The sequence below is a fragment of the Anser cygnoides genome, chromosome 4 (assembly GCF_040182565.1).
Source record: "Anser cygnoides isolate HZ-2024a breed goose chromosome 4, Taihu_goose_T2T_genome, whole genome shotgun sequence".
Classification (NCBI taxonomy): domain Eukaryota; kingdom Metazoa; phylum Chordata; class Aves; order Anseriformes; family Anatidae; genus Anser; species Anser cygnoides.
The window spans coordinates 51,569,295-51,597,149 of NC_089876.1; the positions used below are offsets into that span (position 1 = coordinate 51,569,295).

Consider the following 27,855-nt stretch of genomic DNA (forward strand, 5'->3'; position numbering starts at 1 on the left):
AGTTAAATAAAACACAAAACTTGGGGTTGAAATGAGAGATTTGTGAAATAACAAGGAATTATTGTGTGATAGATGTGTATCAGAGGTCATAGGTAAGGGTTTGGGCACATACAGACTGCAAAAAAACATAGGAATGCAGTCATCCCTACACACGCAGGAACAACTACAGGTAAGCTCTGAGTTTGGACTTGTGCCCATCTGTTCACATATGCCAATGTACACTGCTCACAGCCCGTACTGACCTCATAGCCAAAGGTAAGCAATTGACTGAGAGGGCATAACAAGCTCTTTAAACTGTTTTTAACCATTCAGAATAGTATTTTCAGATATTTCTGTATGAGAATATCTTTGGCCCCCAAGAAAGAGAGGAACTACTAACCAAGACAGAACTTCTCTTTTTGAAAAATTTAATACAAACATGTTGAAATCAAAGGAGGGAGTGTTGAAATAAATGCCGTGTAGTGGTGTCCCAAAAGGTTTATTTGTAAAATCTTCTGAGAGCTTCCAACACATACAAAAAGTATTGTATTCTGAAGCAATAAATGCAGTAGCTCCAAACACAGCAAACATTGATCCACTATAATATCTGAGACTTTCTTTTTTTGGGGGAAATATTGTTTTTCTTAGAAGCCGCAGCCTAGAACTAAATACAAATTCCAGTGTTTTGCCAAACAAGAAGTCCCACTGACCTTACACTAAAATTAGACAAATTGAAGAAATTCGCAATCCTGTATGAGCAACCAGCTTCATGGCTCTTCTCTGCCCACACCTGAGCACCTCGCTGTCCTCCTGGTAGTGAGGGGACCAAAACTGAGCACAGGGCTCGAGGTGCAGCCTCACCAGAGCTGAGCACAGGGGGACAATCACTTCCCTTGTCCTGCTGGCCATGCTGCTTCTGATACAAGCTAGGATGCTGCTGGCCCTCTTGGCCAGCTGGTTTTAAAGGTTTGGTCCTGTTCCAGAAGGATCCGACTGCTTCTTAAACAAGCACACCTATTTCCCCAATGCATACAAAAGTCAAGATAATTATGTCACAGTAAAGATTCTGGATTTCAGCACTTCTCCTTATGAAACTAAGCATGCCAAAGTTGTAAAGGTGAAAGCTGTAAAGGCATTAAATGTTAATGATTTATCCTCTGCCAGTGCAGGCTGCTCAAAATAACTTTAGCTTGCACAGAGTTTAGTGGGGGGGGAAACCATCTTTCAGTTTGTGAATAAAAACGGGAAGAACCCATCACAGAAGACTGCATGTGCATGAACTGCTTTTCAAATAGGCACTCAAAGGTGTCGCGGGATTATTGAAAAGTGCTAAGAAACAATGAAATGCATCAAATTTGAGTCTTTAAGTTTTGAGTGTGGGGATTTTTTGTGTGTGTGGTCACAGCTTGTTTGTGTTGTTGTTTTTTTAAATCAGAAAAGGCTTCAATTAGTCCTTCATCATCAGGAAGGATTCATCTTAATAGCATCTTTTTCAGTATTTTGGCCATTAGCCATATCAGAAAGCATCAAGTAGAAAGTCAAGAAAATACATAGTCTGAAATGTACAACCCGAACAAAAACATTTCTATGCCTGAATGCCAGGTAGCGGTTCTTGTAACCTTATTTTATACCCAAAGCCTTTTTCTAGAATCCTATCCCTCTAAATGATTCAAACTTGAAAAAGAAAAGAAAACAAACAAACAAACAAAAAACAGAAACAAAAGTTTCTGAACAGGTTAAATACTAGCAAGAAATCTGAAACAAAAGGAGACAGTACTTGCAATTGTCTTTGTAAGATCATTAAAACTGACTTTGTTGAAACTCACACAAATAAGGATAGGGGAAAAACAAAATCTTCCACTGAGCCACTGAAAGACATATCAGAAAGTCCACACATGTCTAACCATACCACATGGAGACAATGCTCTCCTTTTTCATACACTACTAGTAAGGGCTGTACTCACATACATGATTAACTGAGGGGTTTGCTGAATGCAGGATTCTAATCTGCTCTTTCATTAATAATACTGTAAAATTCACCTTGTAAAAGTTAACATCAAATGGAAAATCCATAATTAGTATGGGACTTTCTACATGCAATACCCCTCCCTTTTGTATCAGTTTTTGTCCAGAAGTTCACTTTTCTTCAACTACAGGAAAATTATGAACTCATGCTCCTTCTCCTCCTACTGCTGATTTCTACCAGCAGATTGACCAGGTATTATCAGCTGTGCAACCCTCATTCCAAGGGAAGGAAAAAATCAGCTACTCACTGCACCTTATTTTAGAATAACCAAATACCTGAGGCTGAGCCAGGGGAAAATTACAACTGTTCATAATAAGCTACGTCAAAAAGAAGCCAAGGAAGAAAACCATATTTCCAGGAATGGTGATATCTCTTCTGAGAATTTTAGAAAGAAAAGGCAGCACCAGGAATCTGCATATCTCATACCGTTTACCAGTAGCCTTACTGTGAGATGGTATTAAAATATGTATTATGTAAGTACACTAATGGGGATAAGAGGGTTGCCTAACCTCCCAAGATAATTACATCTAATCTAGTTTCTTGGAAATATGCTACCACAGACCAATTAGAATAGGTTCTTGCTGTTTTTCCTGCTTATAAAATCATTTCAGTATGCCCCTTCAATATACAATCTACATTCTGGACTACTTCTTCAACAAAGAAGCAAATATGTATCAGAGTAACCTTGAAATGAAGATCTTAGTGTCCTAATAAGCATTACTTTCCTCCATTATTTCACCCTATTCCTGCTCTCTGGTTGCAAAATTCTAGCAAACACGAAGAGTATTGTTAAGCTTGGAGAACATCTCTACTGAATGTACTTCATTACTTTATAAAAAGGAAAAGAAAACACAAAATCTGTCCCTTTAACTGCACAGTGATATGAAGCATCTCTAAATCCCTATGGCTATGCTACAGACTCAAGGTTTGTAAAGAGATTCAGTACCTCAACCTCCATCAGAGCAGTTAAAGGTATTTGGGCACCAAAATATTTGGTCCACCAGAGCCTAACTCTCATCGGTTCCTGAAAACAGGGTACAGTTACTTAACTTAGCTATACCAAGTCAAATGATGCCCTTCTATCTTCACTGCCCCAGGCCCAGTTTATTCTTTTTATTGATTTGTTATTCTTAGTTCGGGTATAGATTTCGGGGCTGCAGTCCAGAACCCACCTATCAGACAACTTCAGCAGACTTTGGTGCTCTTGGTGAGGCTGCAGAAACAGAGTTCTGCATTAGCTGGACATGCACTTTTCTGCTCTGTTGCTCTGTACCATACTGACTGTACGTTCATGCAACCATAAAGAGCCATGGCTCCACTCACCTTGTTCGGAGAAAAGAACTGAACTGCTTTCACTGCTATGTTATGAACAACAATGAAATAAGGAGTGCAGTCCGATGGAGAATGGAATTAGGACAGTAACTGCATGGTTTAGTCATAGCATGACATGGTTTACATCTTGATGCTTGAGAGCATTTCAATTTTAAATAAAAAAAGAAATCCTTACAAAAAAATGGAATAAGCAACAAATTCACTAAGACTAAGCCTATGCTTAGTATAAGTGCTTTGGATCTTCTTCACATAAATACACATTCACATGTAAGCGGAAAAATGTATCTTTTTAAAACTAAGATATATAAAATTATGTGGACTGCCATAATGGATCCACTTTCCATAAATTGCTTGTTTTGTTGCATCATCCTTTTCATCACTCTTCATCAATTTCCACTATGTTTCTCAGCAAGAACTGCTTGTATTTCTTCGTGTCATCCTGGTTATGTACAGTGATTATGAATAAAGGAATATGGTGAAAATGTTTGCAGTATCAACATTATATTGTCATCAGATATGCTGAAAAAGGACTGAGGAGATTTAAGAAACTACTTTTTGTGTAAAGGTCTAATATGATCACAAACTTTCATCTTACCTAGTTTAATGATTTAAAGCCTTCTATTTGTTTCTCATCCAAAATAGTTTCTTTCTCTAGTATCTCATTTTTAAAATCCATAAAGGATTTTTTTTAATGACATGGGAATGTAGTGTGTGTGTTTCATATATCACCAGTAATATTAAAAGGCACACAAAACTACCCAAACTGTAGTCTCTCTTTGTTTATTGTGATTCTGACTCATAATAGGGAACTGCTGCATGGATTACAGTATTACATTCCTACTGCATTATAATAAAACTTGTATCAGACTGCCAAATGTGTCCTCAGTTTATTAGGGCTGTAAATTTTGCTGGTGTACCTATCCAAATACATTTTTATTGTTCACACTTAAATGGCATCATGGCCTTTTGCATTTTGGAAGCAGAACATGTTTAAAGTTTTTGAATAACAAATTGCGGAGAGCAAGATGAAAGTTTTTAGAGTGTATTCTCAAGGCATTCTGAAAGTTGTTTTTTTTTAAATAAGTACTGTCAGAGGAAAAAGTGTTTTTTTTTTTCTGCTGTAATGTTGTGGGTTTTTTTTTCAGACTGAATTGGGAAATACTATTGACAAAAGGCATGCAAGACTAAAAACTCCAAGCTTCTTTTTATTTTAAATCTTTAAACACTGACAAGACAAACAATTTCCCTGCTTTATTCAGAGGTATATCTGTATCAGCCTATTTGAATTTCTGCAGTTAAAAGAAAGCACAGAGCACTTAGGCCAAACATTTCAAGTTCAGCAAAATCATTAGCAGCTAAAAACATCTTCAAAATGGGAACTGGTGAGCAGCATTAGCTGTAGATATTGCTACCTGCTGACTCATTCATATTAGTAAACTTCTTTAAAAGAAATAAACAATATTCACATACCTGTATACATGTATGCCATGAGGTAAAACTTACCTAAAGGCACCTCTCAGACAACACAAGGTCTGAACTATACTTGCCCCCCAAGTAGTTGACATGCCCAAAGACACTTGTCACAGATAACAGAGATAACTGCTGGGAGGAAAGTGTACCCAAATCACTGCTAAATTAGAAAATCTATCCTGTTCTATAGCATAGATATGCACAGATAAGAACAAAAACAACAAGCAGTCATACAGCTTTACGTCCTTGTAACGTATTTGTGGTGGGAGGCCAGAAAGTCACAGGGACCCAGGTAACAACCATTAATTGGCTTTAATTATACAGGAAAAAGTCCAAAGAGATTAGCTGGGGAATATGCAACCAATGAGGCAATTGGTAGCTTATGCTGACCACCTAAGTCAGAAAGCAATAACAAGTGAAGAAAAGAGCCCCTCAGTAGGTGCCAGGAACCATGTGGAGGGCTGAGACCGAGGTGGCACAGCTGGCTACTCTGGGAAGCCACCTGCAAGCCAGACCTCACACACAAGAGCACTTTGGAGCAAGTGGCCCTCAGCCTACAGGACTGCTCTCAACTGGGCCAAAGGGGCAGGAGCCTTGGCTGCTGTGAGCGTGTCCTTACAGAATGCACGAGTCTCCTAGAAGAGAAATCTTACAACAGAAATTGCTGCCAACCCACTATAGCCACCCTCTTAGCATTTTATTTTTGTTTTTAACTAAGTGGTTTTATGCCAATGAATAGTTTGGTTTTGTTCTCTCTTTTTTTTTTTTTTTTTTTTTTGGTCTCCCCCAACCTAAATTCTCCTACAGCAATATATATTTTTACTCCCTAGAGAATTCCCATATTATGCGCAGAACCTTCCCATCTTGAATTCACATTAATCATCCTTAATGCATAGCAATAACAGTTTGCACTCTTGGGGACCTCAAAAGGCAATAAAATATTTCTTTGAAAATCATTCAAGTTAACTATGTTTTGCCATCATCACGTTTTAAACTATCCTCCTGAGAAGAAGGAGCCACTAGACCATCAAATGCTATGATCAAGGAGAGAGCATTCTCTCCCTATTTCCAAGTCTATAGGTTTCTCATTTCAAGTTGTGCAGTCAAAAGACATCTGATATTGAGAAAGTGGTAAGTAGTATTAACTGAAAATTATGCAAACATAACACTGCATGCTGTATTGCATCTCTGCATTTAACAGTTATGCATTATTTCACGTGTAATGTATACACTTTTTCCTCTGAATCTCTTACTTCAGATCTAAAAAGTAGGAGTACCTTAGGTGTTATGAAGTTTCATTTCTAAAAGCCAAAGAGGAAAGAAGGCACAGGCTTTACACAGTCATGAAGAACACATAACCACAATTAGCCAAATGTAATTTGACAGAAATATTCGAAAATAATTTCCTACGCATTGATTCCATGTAGCCTAGGTAAAAATAATGCAGATATTCTAAATATTTGATCACAAACTTCAACATATTTTAAACGTTTGAAATGGGATTTACGATCCATTCTTAATTATTTGATGAGTTATTCCTTCATTGTTATGCATCAATTCAGACTTTCTTCAAGCTACAGTCTTAAATTAAAAACAGGCTAAATGCAATTGCAGAAATATCTTCAGATGCCCACAACAATGGGAAAAAGTAATTACGTTAGATAATTACTATATTCTCTGACACATGGCAGACTTCTGTGTACAGAAGTCAGACTGCGGAGACTTGCAGGCATACACAAACACACACTTTGCTCATCTAGCACCTTCAAGCCACAGACTCTTCCTCCCAGTGGTCATAAAAGTTGTACAAACTCACAGTCATACATGATCATTATGGCCACTGATGTCAAGGGGCACCTTCTACCAGCTGCTCAGCTCTCCAGAGGGGGAATTTTTGGAAAGCTTTTTACTTTAATCCTTTTGTTCTTATGCAGAAAAACAAAACAAAACACAAATTTACAATTGAAGGCATTTCTGCTACAGACTTCTTTACAGCCTATGCATTTATTTCCTTTTGCATAAAATGAATTTTATGGCAAATTTATCGAGCGCCCAAAGTGTTTAGAATTGATTTTCATTGTGACACGCTCTGGTGTTTTTATATCCATGATTTTACATGCATGACAAATAATAGCTATGCAGACATATCATGTTCAGGTGCAGAAGTGAAGAATGTTTCATAACATGATTTTTGGTGGCCCTAACATTATATGAAATGCAGCTGACTTTATGAGGACACCTGGTAAAAGTTCCCTATTGTTTTGTGCATAAAGTGGAACGTGTCCTTTACCATAAAACTGTCATCCTTTCCCAGTTTTTCCAAAACAATTCTTTTTATATCAAAAGTAATATTAAAGTTGGGCAGGACTTCTTAAGAGGTTCAAATTTTTCAAAATTTCTCTGGTTCTCTGTCGCTCACAAATAACAAAATTCAAACAGACCAACGGTAACCTTGGAGGTGCTTTTATTCAATCTCTGACAGCCCCAATTTGTTACAATTTTAGACAAGTTTGATAACTAGTTAGCTGCATGGAGACATTAAAAAACCTTATGGGAATATCATAAAAGACAAGGCCCTACAAGTAGCTCAAATAGATAGAAAAGCAATCCATATGACATACCAAAAATATTCTTAGGATAGAATAGGCTTAACATTTCTTACAGAACTCATTTTACTGCCAAAGCACCTCCTATACCCAGTACTCAAAACCTTAAATGATCTGCAGAGTTAGATGAAAAAAAGATACCAATGATGTAAAACAGCCAGGGCTCAACAGGGAAAAAAAGGCTGGGGGGGACACAACACCCTAACTTTAGATAGAGCAAGAAGCCAAAAGATTACCCTAGGGCAGGTGGGAGACTCAGTCCCTACAGACCAGGAGCTAAGTAGCACATGAAGTTGCCTCTCATGTCCAAACACAACTCCTTAACCCTCTTGGTCAGATGACCTCAGGCTATGTTCAGCTAAAATTTAGTTAAAATACCAACTGGGAATTGAATCTAGCAAGATAAAAGATGTTTGACGCCTCACAAATTTCTTAAATTTACTCATCTAAAATTATCTAGCATCCCCCTGTAGAACTCAGCACATGGTGTGATCAATTCTCATAGAAAACCAGCAAAACAAGTGTTACAGTTCAAGATTAGGCATATTCATATATATATTCAATATTTATATTCATATAACTTTTACCTTAAAATGTCAATTGAATGCTCATGGTTCTTTCTTCTACGTTACACTGAGATCAGCTTAGTCACTATAAGGGTCCCAAATCTATTCCATGGCACATTATTCTCTTTCCAGATCAACCTCTCAGGTCTTCAGGAGAGATGGTGAACAGAGCAGTGTCAGAAGGGACCCTTTTGCAGCTTGAGAATTCACTGAAGTCTGCCAGAGTAGGCAGAGCAAGAGAGCCTCAAGAAATCTGTATTTGCTTTCTGTGATATATCCTTCCTCAAGTCCTTCTAGCTTTCAATATTCTTAACCAGAAATTTGGAGGGAGGAAAAATGAGTAGGATCACAACAAAAACAGAAAAAGCTTTGCACTGTAAACTTCCCTGCAGGCCAGCAGAAAATGTATTTTTCCCCCATTGTAAGCTCCTTTGAAGTGAAATCAAGTTTTCCGGAGGTTAGTCTGCTATAGATACTAAGTTGCACTTGCTTTTTTGTTGTTGTTGATATGGTTTCTGAGTGTTTTCTTTTTTTTTTTTTTGTCAAATAAACAACCATTTTAAAATTTCAAAAATGCCTTATACTCAATGTAATACTCAGGCATTATACTGGAAGTAGCTGCAATCCATCAATTTAAATCATAGAAGTCCGCAAAATCCATGGACCTAGTAAGAAGCCCCCAGTACATACACTAAAATGCAAAGGAAATAATGGAAGAAGAAAGACAGCCAAATTCCCATGAACGTTTGTTTCTTCCTTCATCATGGGAAGTACGTAAGTGAATCTACTTCTGTAAATGACACCTGAACCTGTACTCAGCATTAAGCATCTCTGCAGCAACTCAGGCAGAGTAAGACTGCAGAAATACTATTTGGGTTTTCTCTCATAGACTACAGTAGCAGAAAATTGGGAACAGGTATTTGCACTAAACTTGAGAACTCAGTCATCCTGCTCTGTCACATCATACCATTTGTACTTCCATGAGATAATATTACATTATCAGTTTTCAGTGTCACCAAAACGTTATCTTTAATATAAAGATACATAAAACCAATTTTCCTGTTGCAGTATTTGATTTTGAAGGTAAGTATACATTGACTAATTACTTCATAGAACAGTTAGAAAATCAGCAAGGGTTTTGTTTCTTTGTTGTGTTTAAAGAGTAACACATTACTACTTGCAGAAGTAGAGCATTTCTTTCTTAAATGTACCACTCTTCCAATTCTACCCAGTAGCAAATGCTGTTCTGCCAGAAAGTGAATGGCAAGTGAAATATGCTTGTGCACACCAGAAAGTATCAAGTCTTAATATATAGCTGCCCAGGGAAAAACAAAATACACAAAAGAAGAAAAAAGATGTCACATTGAAGATAAAAGGTTTAGTTAAACCTTAGTCAAATCCACTGAGCCTGCTCTTGATTTATCTGCACAGATAAATACATTAAAGGGGGGTAATCAGTTTGGCAAAACACACTGTATGAGTCAAAAATCCTCAGAATTTTGATTTTTTTTTAATTTATTTTTTTTTTTAATTTGGGGAAAAATTAGTTTAGCAAGATTCTGTGGGTTAACCGTATTTTTCAGAACAAGCACGACAGTGATACCTCAAAGTTTTATAAAAGCAGGTGTGTCGCTTGTCTATGGCAGCACTGTGACCCGTACTGCGGATACAAATACTACTTCCACTCATGTCATAATCTGTTTATTTGCACTTAGCTATTTGACATTAAAGGTTATATTAGCTTCAGAGAGAAAACTGATTCTGTCGTATTTCTCCTGTAACACCTGGACAGCAGCAACTCAGGAGAATAGAGAATTCTTTATTAAGATATCAAATGAACTCCAAATTTTCCATCCAGGCTTGCTGGTGACAGATGCTTAGATTATTAGGTGTCTGAGAGTAAACAGTGGAAAGCTCATTCTTAGGGTTGTGTCATTAGGCAAGAATGCCACATTTCTCTTAAAATCCACTGTCTTAGAATTATGATTGTGGAGAAAAAGCTTGATAATGCCATCTGTGAAAACTTATTTAATTTTGCATTGGCAGCAGACCCTTTAACGAGGACCAGCAGAGAGCCAGGAATGACTCAATCAATTCACTGCAGCTTAGGCGGGCCAACAACACTACCTGCAGCCAGGGGCTTACAGTGGGGATTCCTCACTAATGAGACTCGAAACATGTTTCAGGCAAGGCTGAGCTCACAGCAGCGCCATCCCTATGTGTGCCGTGACCTCCTTTCCTCACCGTAGGACAGAGCAGCAGCATTAGAGGATTTTAACAGGCCTCCCTGGCTCTGCCCATCTCTAACAGCAACAGCCCTGACATGGAGCTGGGGAAGGCCTACTCACATCCCCACCTGTGGCTGCTCTCTTGTGTTCCCAGCAAAAGGCTGGAAGTGGTTAGAAAACGGGGGGAGAGCAGCAAGGCTTTCACAGCTCTCAGGCAATCACTATCCCATGCGATCCCAGCACCTTTCACTCAGTGCTACAGACACAGACGTGTCGAGTCCTCAGCAGTTACCAAACCAGCGCCTCTTCAGTCCTCTCTAGCTACATCCATCACGTGGCGTACCATACTCAGCCACTCTGCTCCCTTCTCACCAGCCCATGGTTCACTGCAAAAAGGCAAACACTCATACCAACAGAATGCGTTTCACCACCAAAATGCTGTTTTTAAAAGGTGTGGCCAATTAATTGTTTGCACTGTGCTGGCCTTGCCTACAAATGGAGAAGTCAGATGGCTGGGAATGCTACCAGGCATTTTGTTTTTCTCTCAGAGACAAAGAAAGGGAGCATCTAAAATAAATGTAAGTCGTATAAGTAGTTAAAACTCTGAAATATTAACATGGTACTGCTGCCTAAAGTGCTGCTAACCCTAACCTTTCTCCCGCTTAATTTTGGTCCTGTACCAGGTACTTGAAATTTATACTGAAATGAAGGTTTCTTGCTCAGAGCTATAAGGGGCACCAAGATGGTGAAATGTTATCTGTACTCTCTATCTCCCACAAACCAACGAAGGCAGTGCAATAGGCTACTGCAGTAATGGGAGAGCACAGAATGGAAAAGTCTCCTTTTAAGGCTCTGTAAGAATTTCTGCAAGAGATGACAGTGAACAGTGTGTGGGTGCTTTTTATCTAGGCTGCCACTAGAGAACAAATCTCTCTAATAGGAAAAACACTTTTTTTAAAATCAATGAGGTACTGCCATAATCACTTTAAAATATTTCAGCATGACAGTGCTGTAAAATATGGATTCGGATAATTCATCTACTTCCCTGTTCCAAGAGACAATTTTCTTACGGCTGTTGTTAAAACAGTCCCATCTTTCTATACTCACATAAACCCAAGACTACAGGGATGGACAAATTTGGCAATAAGTGACCTTGATAAAAGGTATAGGCTTCGTGGTAATTGCCGAAAAGTTTTATTCCACAATACAGATACAGTCAACAACCATACAAGGAAATGCTTCCATTGGCTGCAAACTGTTATTGCTGCCACAATTTAAGATGATGACAAATGAGTCATGACTCTTGTGTATGCAAAGCTTAGAAAAAGAGCAGAGAGATCTACAAAATACTTCAAAGTAGCCTAAAAACCATCTTCTATTAAAGTTAAATCATCCCACCCTAGAGCACGAAGCAGTCAATGGCCACACTCCCTTCAGAAGGTCACACTGCCGAATGCCATTCCCCAATACATTGTCTTGCCTTCTCTCTTTTTATTGAAAATAACTCCAAATTCAAAGAAGAAACACCCCAAATAAGAAGCTTCCAAGCATGCACATCAAATAGGAGCAGGGACACGTGAAGCAGCATTTCACAGGAGGGTTCCTCAGGAAGGCGTCCCTGCGGGATGGGACCAGCCAGGGGCTGCGTGCTGATATGAGCACAGGGCTGTAGGTGGCACACAGCTCAGTGGACTCACACCACTGGCCCACAACAACCACAGGGAAATCGACTTTCACATTACAGGAGCAATTTTGGAAGTATGTACAGCTGTAAACCAGAATCATTTGTATTTCTAATGTGCTTATATTATAGCCATTCACTCACGCCAGACATACAAAACACCCTCCCGGAGCTGATGATATGAGCTGAAAGGTTTGCCTGTGATGTATAGGAAAAGATTTTTCACTTTCACCACTAGAATAACCTCCATTCAAAGCGTCTTTGAGAAAGTCTGCTTTGCCTCAGAAATAAAATCCAGGTCAAATTCAGTATTATTTTCATCATTATGAACAATAAAGATTACTGTAAATTATATTTTTATATAATTCTATGTACAGACTGATTGTGTACTTAATGTAGCCAGAATATATAGACTTTTTCCTTAAAAATTGTTCCTTGTTCAGATAGCTAGGCTCGGATAAAACTAGATACACCTGTAGCACTGGCATCACAAGTTTTGCAGGGGTGAGAGAATTTCAGCTTCTCTGATGTTTCCTAACTAACTGAGTAGTTGAAACCAACTGGATTTTAGTGTCAGTGAGTCATCTTTAACGAGAACAAGATTTGGTGGATATACAAGACCAAGAAAGCTGCTTGTTAAAACGCTGTTTAGATTTGAGAGTACTCCTCAAAATGAGTCTTGGAGCATTGGCTTTGCCGATGACTAAGTTCTGTCTTGGATGATTTTTGTTTGAACAGTATTTGCAACGTGCCATCCCCCGGAAGAAAAGCATCTGCAACAGACAGAGAGGTTCAGAGAGCACAGCTCATAATGGAAGTCAGTGTGAAAGGCACCTGGAGCAAACGATCAGTGTTTTGGTTTCCTGACTTGTTTCCAGTTCCACATCAGTCCCGCTCAGCTACCAGGTTTAGGCACTAGAACAGATTTAGGAAACTGTCTCAATTACAGCCACTACTTCAACATAACTCAAGACCTAATTCAGTCATGAAATTTGAGTGAACATCAAGACCTAATTCAGTCATGAAATTTGAGTGAACAGGAGGTTATAGCTGAAAACTGGATCAACAATCACTAATTGAAAATTATATAGTTTTTTTATTATTATTATTTGGTTGGTTTGGGGTTTTGGTTTGTTGGCATTTTGTATTTGTTTCTTAAAAAACACAATTTAGAAAGAAAATTTACAGTAACTTTTTAATACAGCCAATGTTTCTTCTATAAAATCTCAGACTAGCATTAGAAGGAAATCCAAATGAAACAAAAACTGAAGCCTAGTATTTTAAACTCAGAATGATTTTAGACTAGGAGAGGGAAAATACACACACACTCCCCCGGATTTTCCATTTATTGGAACAGGGAGTTCCAAGATAAAAAAATAAACTTCAGGCTTTCTTCATGAGACTTGTAGTCAAACTTCAGCAGCACCAGAAGACACATTTCAGCAGATTGTAAGCACTGGCTGTAAACACAGAGGAAGCGGACTACAGAGATAGGGAATCTTAAGCTTCAAATCCTTTATCAGCGAAAAGACCAATTTTCAAATCGATACTCCTATTTGATGCACAGTCAATACACAGCAACTTAAGTTGGTGAAATACCCTTTTACCGTCTTCTTTTCATAAAAAGCCCGACAATCATACATACTATGCAGCCAGTAGCATTCACGTAATCTTATCAGGAAGAGCAGCCTGTAAAGAATTGGCATTATCCTACAGTAAGCTATTAAAAGCACAGCAAGCAACCTCCTATTTTCTTACTGATAACAGAAGAAATGGGTTTTATTCACAAGAACTAAAAAAAAAGAAGAAACAAGGACTCAAAATCAGTAGAACAAATCTAGCTTGTAATAGGTTGCACTTCCCCTTTCTCTCACTGTCATTAAATAGCCACATCAAAATAATAACAGTTCCAAACAGGAGTCAGAAGACTTACTGGTAAGAATTTCCTTTTAAAAGCATCTAAAGACAACTACACAGACTGCCTTACAGCTATACTTCTGGGAGTATTTCCACCATTAAATAAAAATTACCACTACAGAATAACAGAAAAACCTCACCAGAAAGCATTAAGTGTCTTATAACTGCAGGTACAGGTGGATTTCCGTGCAAACACTGCAGTTGTCCAAAACACGGTCATGGCAAGAAAAGAAGAATAAACTTCTGCATCTTTTGAGAAATACCATACAATATTGACAATAAACAGGGTTAGAGATTTTGTCATATATTGTATGTTACATCATGTCCAACAGGAGCATTACATTCAAACTAGGAAGAAAAAGCAAGGTGTGTCAAAGTATGTCAGTAAGCAGATTTATACGCTGGAGCTCAACCCGTGCCTCCACATCCTTCCTCCCATCTCTTGCTGAATGAAAATTAAATCTCCTAAGGACAGGAATTACATGGTGCTTTATAGGCAGCTATACTTGAAAATAAACATCCTTACATTTCCTGTAATAAAATTTCTGTATGTTAGTTAATAGATGACTGTACGTATTTATTTGTTAAATTATACTTATGAAACTTCAAGATCAGAAAGCAAGATAATCATCAAAAAAAACACAAACATCTACTATCTGGCTTAAGAATTATTTCATTAATTTCCTGGAAATCTAAAACTTCTATTCCTTGCATCACATGCCTCAAGCCATCCAGAAAAGAAAATGCACGAGGATATCTGTTATTTTAGTAGCGCTGATATCAGTGACATTTTCACAAGTCACCCTGATTTCGCCTTTGCATAAAGTGATCTAAAGCCATTAAGAAATTTAACTACACTAAATATTGTGCCTCCCCATCTAAAGGATCAAATGCATTGCTTGACTAAAGGTTATAAGACAATAAAACAAGACAGACATCTAAAACCTTTAGCTTTTTTCATTAATTACAAACAGGCTTCAGGTATGAAACATCTCTGTATGTACGTACTTCACAATTGCATGAAAATCATTTAATAGAAATGTAGAAGCATTTCATTGGTAGAATGCAAGAAAATAGGCCTTTAAAAGTGTTACCTATCATTACATCTGTTTAAAGTTAAGCAATTATCAAATGAGATTACATATTAAAACAATTTATTCTCATTAAGAAAATTGAGTTACCATCTCTCCCTCAAAAAGTGTGTCAGTGTCTCAAACTATTTACAAGCTTTAAGGTAAATGGTAGCAGTAACAGTAGTCTGCTAGAAAGTTTCTATAACTTATAAAGTAAATGTTATCAGCTACTCTAACATAGCATCTGAAATCACCATTAGGTTTGAGCCTCATCTTCTGACTTGAAGAGATCTGTTTACAAAAAAATGCATGCTCTTCACAATGAATTCACATACATCATGCTGAGCAACACATTCAAATGACTTTTTTTTTTTAAGGTAAAATCAGTACAGCAAAAATGCCAAGTTCAAGTTTAATGCATCCTAAATGACAAAGTATTTCCCTGATAACATTTACAGCCTCAAAAGTTGCAGATCTCTTGCTGTCCTGCTGCCTTTGAGATAGCAGAATATGAAAACATTGCTGAAAAACAGAGATCCCATGTTCCTTCCATAGTACGAAGCTGTGCAGCATGCAGAATTTAATTTCATGTCATGTCGAAGTATGATATACATTGGGGTGGTGATCTGAGAGGGAAAGGGAAAGATGTTTAAGCAGGCACATTCAATAACTAATGTAGCTGCACTTATTTTTAATATGTGTTGGAGATAAAGAAAATTCCCCCTTGCATTTTATTACACATTATAAATTTCTGTAAAGGAAACTAATCATCATCACCTCTGTCAGAACTACAATACATTAAGACTATAGAAGTGTAGTAGACATGAGGAGAAAAAACATTTACCAATAAGTTAACAGCAGCATTTTTACTCTACAAAGAATCAAAACTAAAAATAAAGCAACAATAACATGGCAAACTCACTGCTTGTTAATACTAACTACAGAATATCAAGCATTGTAAAGTCTTGAGGATATTGGGTTTGGTTTTGGGTCAGCAGAGATAAGAATCATCACTGTAACAAGTCAGTCATACTGCCAGGTGAATAAGTTCAAATACCATATTACAGTTCCAATGGCATTTTTGTTCTTTTCTTTTACGGGAAATTCTTGCTAAAGGTAATCATACCAAGTACTGACTTGTTTCGGTCACTGCCTTGTACTCTGAGATAAACAGACCTAATTTTTGCTTCTCATGGACAATGGTTCATTATGTTAATCCTTTTGAAATCAGCACATAAATTTTCCGCTACCACATTTTGAAAAATAATGGTTCAGCTGAACAGGTATAATCTCTACAACATTGGAGAAAAAAAAGTAGTTTGGCAGCAAGGAGTATCTTCTCTGCCATATCACGTCATGTATGGTTGGTTGGCTTTTATAAGCATACTCCTACCACACTGAGCATACAACGTTCAAGTTTATTTTAGCACAGTAGTTATGGCAGTTTATTCTTTGACCCTTTCAAATGCCCAGTTAGCATTACTTAGTAAGTTTGCTAAAATTTCACTCGGTTGCCCTGTCCCATTTTCTCTACTGTATGAAAACTTCTTCAAGCACTTACCGCACCTCAAAGTGATAATCCGTCTGTACACAAGACAATGGAAACAGAGACTGTTTTATGAACCTCACAGTGTATATTCACAAATAGATCAGTAAAATTATTAGGCAGAGCAGGCATTTCATCAACCATATTCCGCAGAAAACATATACATTTCTTTAGTCTTTGTTACACGGTAAAGAAAATCAACCAGAGGTTCAGCATAACTGTTTAAGCACACATACGAAATGGGGAATGTTATTTATGTAGTCACAAGGCACTGAAGTCAACACTTTCAGAAACTTCACAGATTTGGAGGCCTTATGACATCGTTTGATTTTTAGGTCACTGACTTAATTTACTTTGAGTTACACTTCTATTAAAAAACTATTCTGAAAACAGAAAACAAAGTGTTTTTCTCCATCACAAAAACACAACTGCACATTTCAATGTCTGCTTATGACTTTTTTCAAATACTGAAAAAAGCTGAACTACTGAACACCAAAGAAGTCCACACCATGTTGTGAATGCACTCAATGCTCTATACTTTGGTCTTCATTTCTGCAACAATCTTTTCCAACACCATTTGTGAAAGAATAAGATGGACAAGTTGTTCAGTTAAATGCTTTGGCCGAACCCAGTAGCATTAATGAATGTTAAGCCTTTCTAAAATCAGTGAAACAAGTTGAAAATTGTACCTGTATGTGGAAACATAGTGCAGAGCTGCTGTAACATGGTATAAAACACTTTAGGATTTTCAGTGATTTATTATGGAAAGAAAAAAAATCTACATCACCTTCAGACAACACTCAAAGAAGCTCCCTAGTTAAATTTGATACAAATGCTCTTGTTAACTACAACTTCCACCAAGTCTTGAGGCAAATCATCTAAAAATTACAGTAATCGAGAGCAGAAAAGTTGTTGCTCCCAAAAAGGATACTGCATAGAAACATTACCTTAAAAAGCTTCCTCTGGCCACTGTTGTCATGTTGATATTCCTAATATTTGTTGATTTTCCTAATATTTGTCATATATCGATTGTGGAGACTTGTTACACATCATTAACAGTGCAGTGGCCCATAATTAATACTGCACTTAATAGTATTCTTAAGAATCTGGCAATCATCTGTAAGTGTGCATAACCTTCAGATAAAGCATGTCTAGGAGTGACTATAACCACAGAATAGCATTACGGAATAAGCTGCAGCATGAAATGTACACAACTGAGGTTCTTATGTCAGCCAAACTTACGTAATTCACTGTGAACCTCCACTGCAGTGAGCTCTGCCACTAGACAGAAGATGAACACTTCTTGATAAATTTTAATGCTGTTGCAAGGAAATCTCATAACATTCACAAGCAAAGACCAGGATTTGGCATACAATCCTAACAACTGTTAGAAGATATTTCTTTCTTCCACATCTTCCCAAACTAGCTGGATGCTCTCACTCCTCCAGGAAGCCCATTTAACTCCATCATTTAGCTCTTTCACCTCAAAATGCCTGCTAGTGGAAAGGCAGAGGAACCAGGTACTTGCACAAACAGTATCAGTGAATAACATGAACCCAGACCAACTGAAAAGTCGCAGCCTCACCAATACACAGAAACACCGAGTACAAGAAAGAAAGTTTTCCCTGTAAGAACCATGCTGTGTAGGAAAGGCAGGGATAGAAAGCTACCTAAAAAAGCCTGAGAAACCTGGACAGTAAAAAGCCTGGTTCACCACTCCTAAAGCACATCCATAAACCAAACTGAAGTATTTTCATAGTTTACATATGCGTATGTGAAAAATGCTGTCTTTATACCACTTGATCTACAACATCCATCAGTAGTATTGGGGAGTTTTTACTCTGCATAAATTACATTCATAAACCTTAAGGGACAAGCATGTCTTGGAGCAGGATGATTCGTCTCCGTCCAGCAGAGGGCAGTTTTGCAACTGCATTTCAATGGAGTACTGGAAGTCTGGGTTTTGTTTGTTTTTCAGTATTTCTTTTAGAAGAAAGAAAACTTCCATGAACTTAACTAACCTGACCATTTTGTTATTTTCTGCTATATAAATCCCAAAACTTTCAAGAAAAGACTTTGTTTTCTGAGATACTGGAGTCTCAAGGAAATGATGCAATCCAGCCCTCAAGGGAAAAGGAATGTATAAAAGCATATGAAATTCTTCCAATTCCGAAGCTCCACACTTCTCCCCACGTTAAATTAACTATCACACCTATCTGACCTCTGTGCAAATGTTGCATGTATTCTTCAGTTAACTCTGATGCCCAAATTAAAACCAGAATGCCAGAGAGCAATTTTAAGCTGTGGTAATGTTTTATATTTCTGTATGCACTTCAGGTGATGTTTCATAGTTCTGCTTTTCACATGTCGAGTCTTAATACGAAGAACAGTTTCCACCTGAACCTTCATCCTTAACCAACCACTGGAAGAATAAAAACAAAATAAAGCAAAAGTTTTCTGTTGCAGAACACAGATGTTATCAACTGTGATGTCAGTACTACCAGTAAGCAACTGGGGACTGCTTCCAGGGAAGGACACTGTTTATATACAGGTGCCCAAACCAAAAACAGAACAATCACAATCAATGAACTTGTAGAAGCCAAATTCTGAGCAAAGAAGGCATCCCAAAAGGAGAGTCTGCAAGCATACTAATACTTCTCTGCACGTAAGGGGTATCAATCATCTGTTGAACTTAACAATTTCTTGAAAACTAAGTCAGATATATGGCACAAAAAAAAAAAAAAGTTAAAACACTGCTTCTTTCAGGGATGCAGTTTATTCCCTCATCTCTCAGATAATACTTAAAATACATCATATTTGTTTCCCAACAGTTCCTTATTTTCCATACTGCAACAGGGAACAAAAAAAAAAAAAAAACAAAAAAACACAGAAACAAGAAACATGCTTGGAAAAAGCAGATGTCTGTCAGGTACATTTACCACTACATCTAGAAATAAGCTACTTGGTTTTTGGGTTGGGGAGGGATGTCTGGTTTTGTCGGAGGGTTTTTTGTCTCACACAATGCATGTTCGACCTATACAGAGTAGAAGAGATTCCAACCTTAAACATATCATTAGAAAATTGCTTAGATTTTCTGCGTATTTTGTTCTATTCATTAATATAATATGAACCTACAGTATCTTCTTAACTGGAACAACAGGATACGCGATACTCTGATGGAACACCCTTGTATGTTTATGAATCAAAGAATGTTCATGCCTTTCAAATGATAATAAAGAGTAGGTTACAGAGCTCATGCCTACATCTGCTATGAATAACACATGCATATTAGAAAGACAGGCTTTATCATGGTATTTTGTTGTTTTTAAGCAGAAATAGGAATCTTATTAAAGCTACTTTTTCATCCAACCTATTATAAAGAAACTGCTACTTGACAGCTTATAAGGAGCAACACCGGTCAGCTCTAGTGGACTGCATGCATATAAATCAAAATGTTAAAACCACCCCCCTGCAATGCAGTTTGTAGCTTCCTTTTTTTTTTTTTTTTTCTCCATTATGCTCCTCTTTCCTATAATGCTGAGATGTTCTCCCAGGAGATTGCTTCAGTGTGCTAAGGCACACTGCAAGCATGTGTACCATGTAAAGCTACAGCACACTGCATCCTGCTGAGCAGCCAAAAACTGGCCACAAAAGGCAGACTCGTCCTACCGTATCAAACCGAAACCCTCCTCTTACCTCGACTTCCTTGCTCTTCTCTTTGTTTCTGCCCATTGAACTTCTCCCATTGCTGGCAGTCTCCCGCGCTGGAACTACAGAAATCTGTTGGAGGGGCATTTCTACAGTGCTGCAGGTTGCCAATACCTGATTGGATGCCTTATATCTTCACTCCCCCTGAGTAGCCCACCTGTATAATTGTTCATATCCTTGCTTTGCCAAGCTCAGCTCTAAATAGAAAGGGGAAAATATTATTTGAGAAACTGTGCAGCATACACCAGGGTCTTCCATCAAAAAAAAAAAGTAAAGCAAAGCAAACTGAAAACACAAACGAGAAACAGCAAGCAAAGAAGTAAACCATAATAATCCAGAGTTTCACATTCTCAGAGTGATGAGTTGCTGCAAGTCGTAACTCCTCTGCTGTGTCCCTGGAGCACCCCTTTCCCCCCTAGCCCTCGAGAGCATTGTGGGAGACAATTCAATTTCTGTGTTACCTAATAACTGTCATGGAAACCACGGAAACCTGGGTCTCGCAGGCCCTTATTAGCGATCGCTTCCCTTTAATGGCACAGACTCCCACATTTGCAGCGGCTGCCACTTCTGCTTTTGTTTCCCATCCGATTCCAAAGGAGTCCACTAAGCACCCAGAGACACCGCACCATGCTGACTAGGTAAAGCAGCATAAGGCTGAAAAGCTTAGTGTCCTATTTTGGAGCCAAAATCTCCTCCTATAAAAGCACGGATAGCTTGCTGTGTCCTTCATGCATCTACAATAATCTGCTTAGGTCAAAGGATCTGCCTGGAAGTGAAGAGCAGCGGTGAGCGAATGAGGTGTAAAAATGAAGACAAGACTGGGAGCGATTGCAAATGTGCCTTCCCGAGGCTGACAGTACGAAGTTAACCCTTTGCTGTGCTCTCCTTCTCCTGAGACATCCCCAGTAGCAGCTCAGCAGGGGACGTCAAAGGCAGGCACACGTGTCTTTACAGTAGTCACACGCCCTGCACAAGTACGTGAGCTTTCCCCACCCAGCTGCTCCTATTCCTCTCAGCTGTAAAAAGGAAAACACCCAGGAAAACTCTCACCCCCTCCCCTGCTCCCAAAATGCAAAACAATAGAAGAATATCCAAGGTGCTGTATTACAAAAATAGGTACGAAGAAAGAAAACTTTTATGACATCTACACCTCTTACAAATATTTACAAGTCTTGATGAATATTAAGAATGCATGCAAAACAGATTTTGATTTTAGAATAAGAAATACTTAGATCAGAAATCAAATAGCACTGTATAAATAATACAGGAATGAAAGTGGGGAAAAAAAAAAAACAGAGCAAACACCAACAATGTCTTAAGATGTTGTCAATTTAAAAAGAATTTAAAAAAAAAAAAAGTATTACCTTGGCCTTGGAATAAACCATCTTTATTTCTATTTTACTGTATGTATTATACAATTGCATTTTAAGTTCTATCAGGAAACGATTGCATTGCATACAGCCTGGATTTTCCTACAAAACAACGTGGGGAGGATTTATCACACTGTTGATTCACCACTCCGATATTTTAGTTACTATTTCTCAGTCCGAGTTAACAGAGCTTACAAGAGACAAAGCTGAGAGAAGGTGGGAGCTGGTTTACTCTGCCATCCCAGTTTTATATCACCAGGTTAAACTAAGGTATATTAATGTAATCTAGCACAAGGGTTTATCAGATGCATTAACAAAGCACTGTAACCTGTAGGAGAGTTTACAGATGCTGCAAGATGTGTGCATGTACTTCTGCACATCATACATACAGCTGTACTAATGAAATCTATCTACAAAGAAGAAAATGAAGTCTATTGCCATTTACACTGTTCCTTTACAGACTTTTAGTTATATTTTACATGTTTATTCCATCCTTACTCTCTGATATTCCCAAGTTAGTTTGAATGTATGTTTACACAGCTTATAATGTACACAGGAAGATCTTTCTGAATTTTAAATATAAATGAAGGAAAAAAGGCAAGCTCCTGCTTATGAAAACAGGTGCAATACAATGACATATTTTGACAGTATTCAAAGACAAGAAATGTCATATACCAGACTGGTAAAGTTTAACTCTTAACCTTACACTGTACTAAAACGTAAAGGAAATTCCTTTTTAGCTTAAGAGAAAGTTTTAAAGCTACAGATAAACTCTTTTCTTTCCTGTGAGGAAAGAATCCCTAAATATGGCCCTGCTTTATCATGCTAATCACCTACCTCTTTGCTAAAAGCATTGGTAGAAAACTAGTTGTTTTGAGGTATTAAAATGACCTTTCTGGTAGTGTCTTTCCATGTCTAATTAATTTTTTTTTTTTTTTTTAAGTCAAGCTCCTTTTTGATACTGTGGCAATAATTCTGCATTTTAAATCACCTGAACTTGAGTGTCAAGTCAGAGATTTCTAGGTTAACCAGTAATCTCTTTAATCCCATCTATGTCTTTCTGAATTAGCTAAAATAAAGACCTTATACGGTGTGATGTGCTTAGTTCTTTTTAAAATGACTAAATCTTGTGGCCCCTTTCCCCCCTAAGTGAACTTATCAATGCCATTAACAACTACAGAACAAAAAATCTGATCCAGAGCAAGGGATATACATTACCATTAAGCAAGTCCATATTTGCATGCTGCTTAACTGATTTACTAGTTGCATTTCTTCCCCATGTCAAGATTTCAGATTAGCATGACATTGCCCACGCTGTACATACGCTGAATAATTTACTTCCCACCCAGAAGACTCAGAGCCAGTGTGCTTAACCAAGCCCAAAACCACCAAGGTGCCAAACACTGTGTGTAGAAATGTGGAGAGCAGCACTGCTTCAAAATTAAGCAGGCTGTTGGAGGCTACAGGACATACCCAAAAGCACACCATAGAAGTCAATGGCAGACATGGGACTGGGATCATTTTTCTGTCCCACACTCTAGTTTTGTGTTTCCTCTCTGCTTTTTCAGGTAAAATATATAGAATTAGAAAATGTAAGGCTTTTGCATCCAATGTTAATATACCTATCCTCTCCTAACAGCAGTGCTGTATCAGAATGCCTCATGGAGAAGAAACAAAATTCATTTCAATTTACAATCTATTTTTAGAGTTCCTAAGTGCTTCCTAACAGTTAGAGGATGACTTGCAGCCTTCTGTGTTCCCCTCAGTCACTTCCTACCCCATCTCAGAGCTTGACCACCTGGAGCCGAGCACAGCCCTGCTACAAAAGAGTGAGCAGAGGATGAAGAGGTGTAAGCCTGAAGGCAGATGGAAAATGTAAACCTTGTGTCAGATCCCAGGTCTTGTCTCCCTTGCTCTACAGGACTCTACTGCACCCTTTAACTCTACTCAGATCCTTTAAAGTTATGAATTACCTATAAAGTAAGCTCTTATGAAGTGATTTTTTATCTATGCATTCTATATATAGATTTTATATCTATAGATTTTAGTTTTTCTTTGTTTGTGTTTTTTTTTTAAATCCTATGAAGTAATTTTATATCTATATCTTCTATAAAATTATATATATATTATATATTGATGTGTTACCTATATATGTTATATAGAGAGAAGTATATATTATGTACCACTTGGAAAACATGTTAACCTGCACTCATTCCACCCGGTGGTCAGTGTGGGTGCTCTGTCCAAGCAGTATTATTTTCAGCAGACGCTCAGCCCAGCAGGCTGGAGCTGCAGCGCCGTGCCTCACCCAAAGCACCGCGTAATGGCGGCCTGGGTGAGGCCTGCTCCTGCAGCACCAAGCAGCTAGCTGGTGCTTCAGCCTTGAAGGGTGCCAGTAACACAGTAGAACTGGTGATCTGGAGCAGGTGAAGATGATGTGTCAGAGAAGACAGCTAGGTTTTGGGCGATTTGTTAGTAACTGATTTAAATTACACAAAAAGCAATCCACACTCAAGAGCTCCCGAAGCAAGTAACCCCCCCAGAGAAGTACCCCCTTTTCACCTACAGTTTAAAACACTATTAATCCTGATTCAGAGAAGCCCAAGGACCCCACCCAGCTTTCAGTTACCCATATTCATTCACACAAGCCCAATGCAGTGAAGTGAATCTGACCAAATATAGTTCATGGTGCAACCCCTGCATAAAAAACACTATCAGCAACAGGTAATTCATTTTTACTCAGCATAAAATCATCTTTAGATAAGATGTACTGTAGCCATCAATCCTCTATATGGTCTTTAAGCCAAAAGCTATGATGAATTTTGAAAAAATAAGCATTTGTAGACATTAAGTGCTTAGATGTTGGTAGGGTAGATTCTGCATTTGTCAAAAAGAAACATTGGCTATGATGTACGATATAAGAAAAGGTACAGACTTACAGCCTATTGATCTGGCATCTAGGAATGTGTTTCACTGTATTCAGAAATAGTGCAGAAAAGTTACACACCCTGCATATACTGCACTCCCTCTGCTCCTTACACACACTATCGACCTGGTGAGATCATACAGCCTCATAAATGTTTCCACACCTATTACCATGTTTCCTATACACTCTAAACATCTCACCTGACCTCTACTCTATCCCTCCAGTGTCCTCAAGGGTAACTTTAATATATATTGCCTTCGGCAACTATATTACTATCACTTTATTATTGAGAAACTTACAAAGAGTAAGTGTAACTCAACTACCTCACCTGATCTCATAGCAACTTTATTTAAGAAGACAACAAAATAGTGTGGTTTTATCAAAAGAGGCTGGACTGGATGATGTTCCGTTACCACACTTCGATGCACAGCACTCCTAGATGTACTCTTGTATGAAGTACAAAGCCATCTGTAAACCAAAATTTCTGAAAAGGAACCACTCCATTTCCCTCTGATACTAACAAGTGCATCAAAGCAACTGAGACTCTCACCTCTGACTTGCAGAGATGACAAAATTACAAAAGGGTCAAGCACATAACTACATACAATTAATAATAAAAAAGGGTATCATCAGGAGGCACGTTTAGAAAGAATTTATAGATAGGTCCTAAAGAAAAGAACCCTGCCTACAGTTTTAAATGAAATTTGATGTCAGCCTGTCATAAGTATATCAGCACACAGCTATAAATTAAGGTTACACACCAAGTATGTATTCGTGCACCTGTATTTATTAACACACACATACACAAATATATATAAATATCCCCAATGATACCCTTTAAACACAATTTGTTCTTTTCTTCAGAAATTTCAGAATAAAGCAATCTCCACATATAAAATCAGTATAAAATTTACAATGTTATACAAGGAAGGAAAAGTCAGAAAAGGAGATCACTCACTCACAAATAATTTGGGTGGTTTTCTTTCTCCTAAAATAGCAGTTACTCTCTTATATTAACTTTTGAGAGGAAAAAGAAACGAAAACACAAAGCTCACCTATATTAGCGAGTTTTATGCAGGCTACCTGTTGTGCCTTTCAACCTGTCCCACATTTGCATTGTAGGTACAGAGAAGCAAGCCTGATCATCACAGCAGCTGTGGAAGTGGATACCTATACTAGATAATGATCAACTGGGATGAAGTTCTGTCACTAACTAGCAAAAGTTTCTGCCACCTAAATTAAAAATGCATGTAGCAGTTATCTAAAGCAGACCAAACAAGACTGATGTAAACTAATCCCTTGGGTTTCACAGCATCCTCAAGTTACGTGACACCAGAACCAAATGAAACTTTTAAATAAATGAAAAATTCCCTTAGATCTTCTCCCATTCCTCACAGTTCAAAAGAAAGAAAGTAAAAGTTAAAACCTATAGCAGTGCAAAATTAATCCTAGAATTAGGACAAATAGGAAAGATATTTTTAAGCAAATACAATTGAGGGGTGTAATTATTTTTAAATGTCCAAATATTTCAAAGCAATATGCACTGAATTACAGAAATCTTTTCCTCTGAATGGGAAAACCTGTTCTTCACTGCTATCTGGACCAGTATGTCTGGTTCTGCATTGTTCTACACCACGTGCTGGCATCCAACAGAGGAACCTCAGGAGTGGAAGCACTTTAAGCAGAATTCTGGTGCAAGTGAAGTCTCATAAAAAGCAAAATTTTAAAAGTTGTTTAAACAACGTGAATAGAATTCATTTTCTTTGCACGTCAGAACACCAAATGGCTGTGAGATGTCATATCAGAAGTCACTATGTGGAATTGACATATATAGACTTGAATGTAGCCATCATGTTATCAGATCCTTAGGATTTTTTTTTGCAGCCTTTCCCTTTGCCCACCTTTAGGTTCATTATTGAATGAAGTGCTGAGAAGTAACACTTGACATATTATGAATAAAAGTGCATTACAAGCATTAAAGAAGTAATCAATTAAAAATTTAAATAAATGAACGGTTTGGGATATTTATTCTATCCTGCTACTCATAGGATATTGCACATTCCTTCACATCATCTCACTAGCAGCATTACTAAGCACAGGTCTTTTTCCTCTGTAAAGAAACTGAAAAAGAAGTCAGTGCAAACATGGAAGCAAATTTTTAAATGCAAATTAAAAAATAAAACCTAATAGCTGAAAAGAGAGTGCCTTATTAAAATGTGCCTGTTGCATCAAATAAACCTGCAGACTGCTGCCATGGAAAAATATATCTGATGTTAGATTTCCACCAATGAAACAAGAGCCACTGTAACTGCACAGTTTCCTGTAGATTAGTTTGAGAACAGGAATACAAATGCATTCACAAAATTTGTATAAGAAATTTGTTGAGTGCTGGTACCAAAGAGACAGCGACTGCCCCATGGCTTTCATAAAGATTTAAGTTATTACCTGATTTTGGTCCTGCAGGGGTGCTCTTTTTGTTTGTTTTTGTTTTTAAGAGGTGCACAAATTCATTAATTCTATTTTATTTTGGTAATTAAGACCAGGAATGGTTTGGATTATATTTGGGACTAGTCTACGGGAAATAAAAGTATGATAGTAAGCAGTAACTGCAGAGAGAGGCAGTAAACAGTGAAATTAAGGACCAAAGCTGCATTGAGAGTCACTACTGCCTTTGTCTCCTACCATTGCTATGCTATAGGCAGACACCTTCAAATGACATTCACTTCAAATAACAGATCTTCAGCACATCAGCCTCCCTCAAGTCACAGACTACTACAGGTACTGCCTGCCAAATGTTCTGGCTCATAAGCGCAGCAAATACACAATTCCAAATGCGGGTGTCAAGAGGAGCAGCCTGAGACTGTCCCATCTCCTCTGCTTTGCTTAGTAGTGAACAACTCATTATAGATGCTTGCCTTTAATTTCTATTAGTCGAGGCTCCTTTCTGCAAATATACCCATCTTTTACATTTTTTCTGTAAATATGCTGAGTGTTTTTGGAAAACAATGTACAACTTCAGACAACACAGTGCAGGAACACCATTCAACAAATCTCCAGGCCCCAACCCAGCAAGGTTTGCAGCTAACATCAGTCCATCTTGAATATGTAATAAATGCAATATGCATATAAGTGGTAAGATTTCTTGAAAGATTGCACAAAACCACAGCAGCCCTAAGTTTTTGGGATGCTTCTTTCTCCAAAATGCTCTGTAAAAACACTGTAACAAAATGAAGTGTCAAAAATTAAAACACTGCTGTCCACATACTACTTCAGACCACACGTGAGTCTAGCTGTCCAGCAAACACCTACCAAGTTATTGGGTTATGATTACAACAGAAAAAAATAACTTACTAAAAGTACGAAAGATAGAGGATAAACATACACATTGCCACCTACAGCATTATTTTTCATTCTTTATTAGGTCACT

General features: G+C 37.8%; 1 protein-coding gene across 15 annotated transcripts in view; it reads right to left on the reverse strand.

Annotated features, from left to right (window-relative positions):
* The window catches only part of MARCHF1 (membrane associated ring-CH-type finger 1), a 299,519-nt gene that overhangs the window by 121,044 nt on the left and 150,620 nt on the right, over nt 1–27,855 (reverse strand). The window contains exons 1-3 of one of the 15 annotated variants that reach the window (XM_066996125.1): nt 20,458–20,587; nt 20,290–20,329; nt 20,121–20,194 (exon numbers count right to left, since the gene is read on the reverse strand). The exons of 6 other annotated variants lie outside the window; for them this stretch is intronic. In XM_066996125.1, coding sequence (XP_066852226.1) covers nt 20,121–20,194; nt 20,290–20,305 — 90 coding nt within the window. In that variant the 5' untranslated portion in view covers nt 20,306–20,329; nt 20,458–20,587. 8 more of the 15 variants (XM_066996126.1, XM_066996127.1, XM_066996116.1 and 5 more) reach the window with 8 other exon arrangements.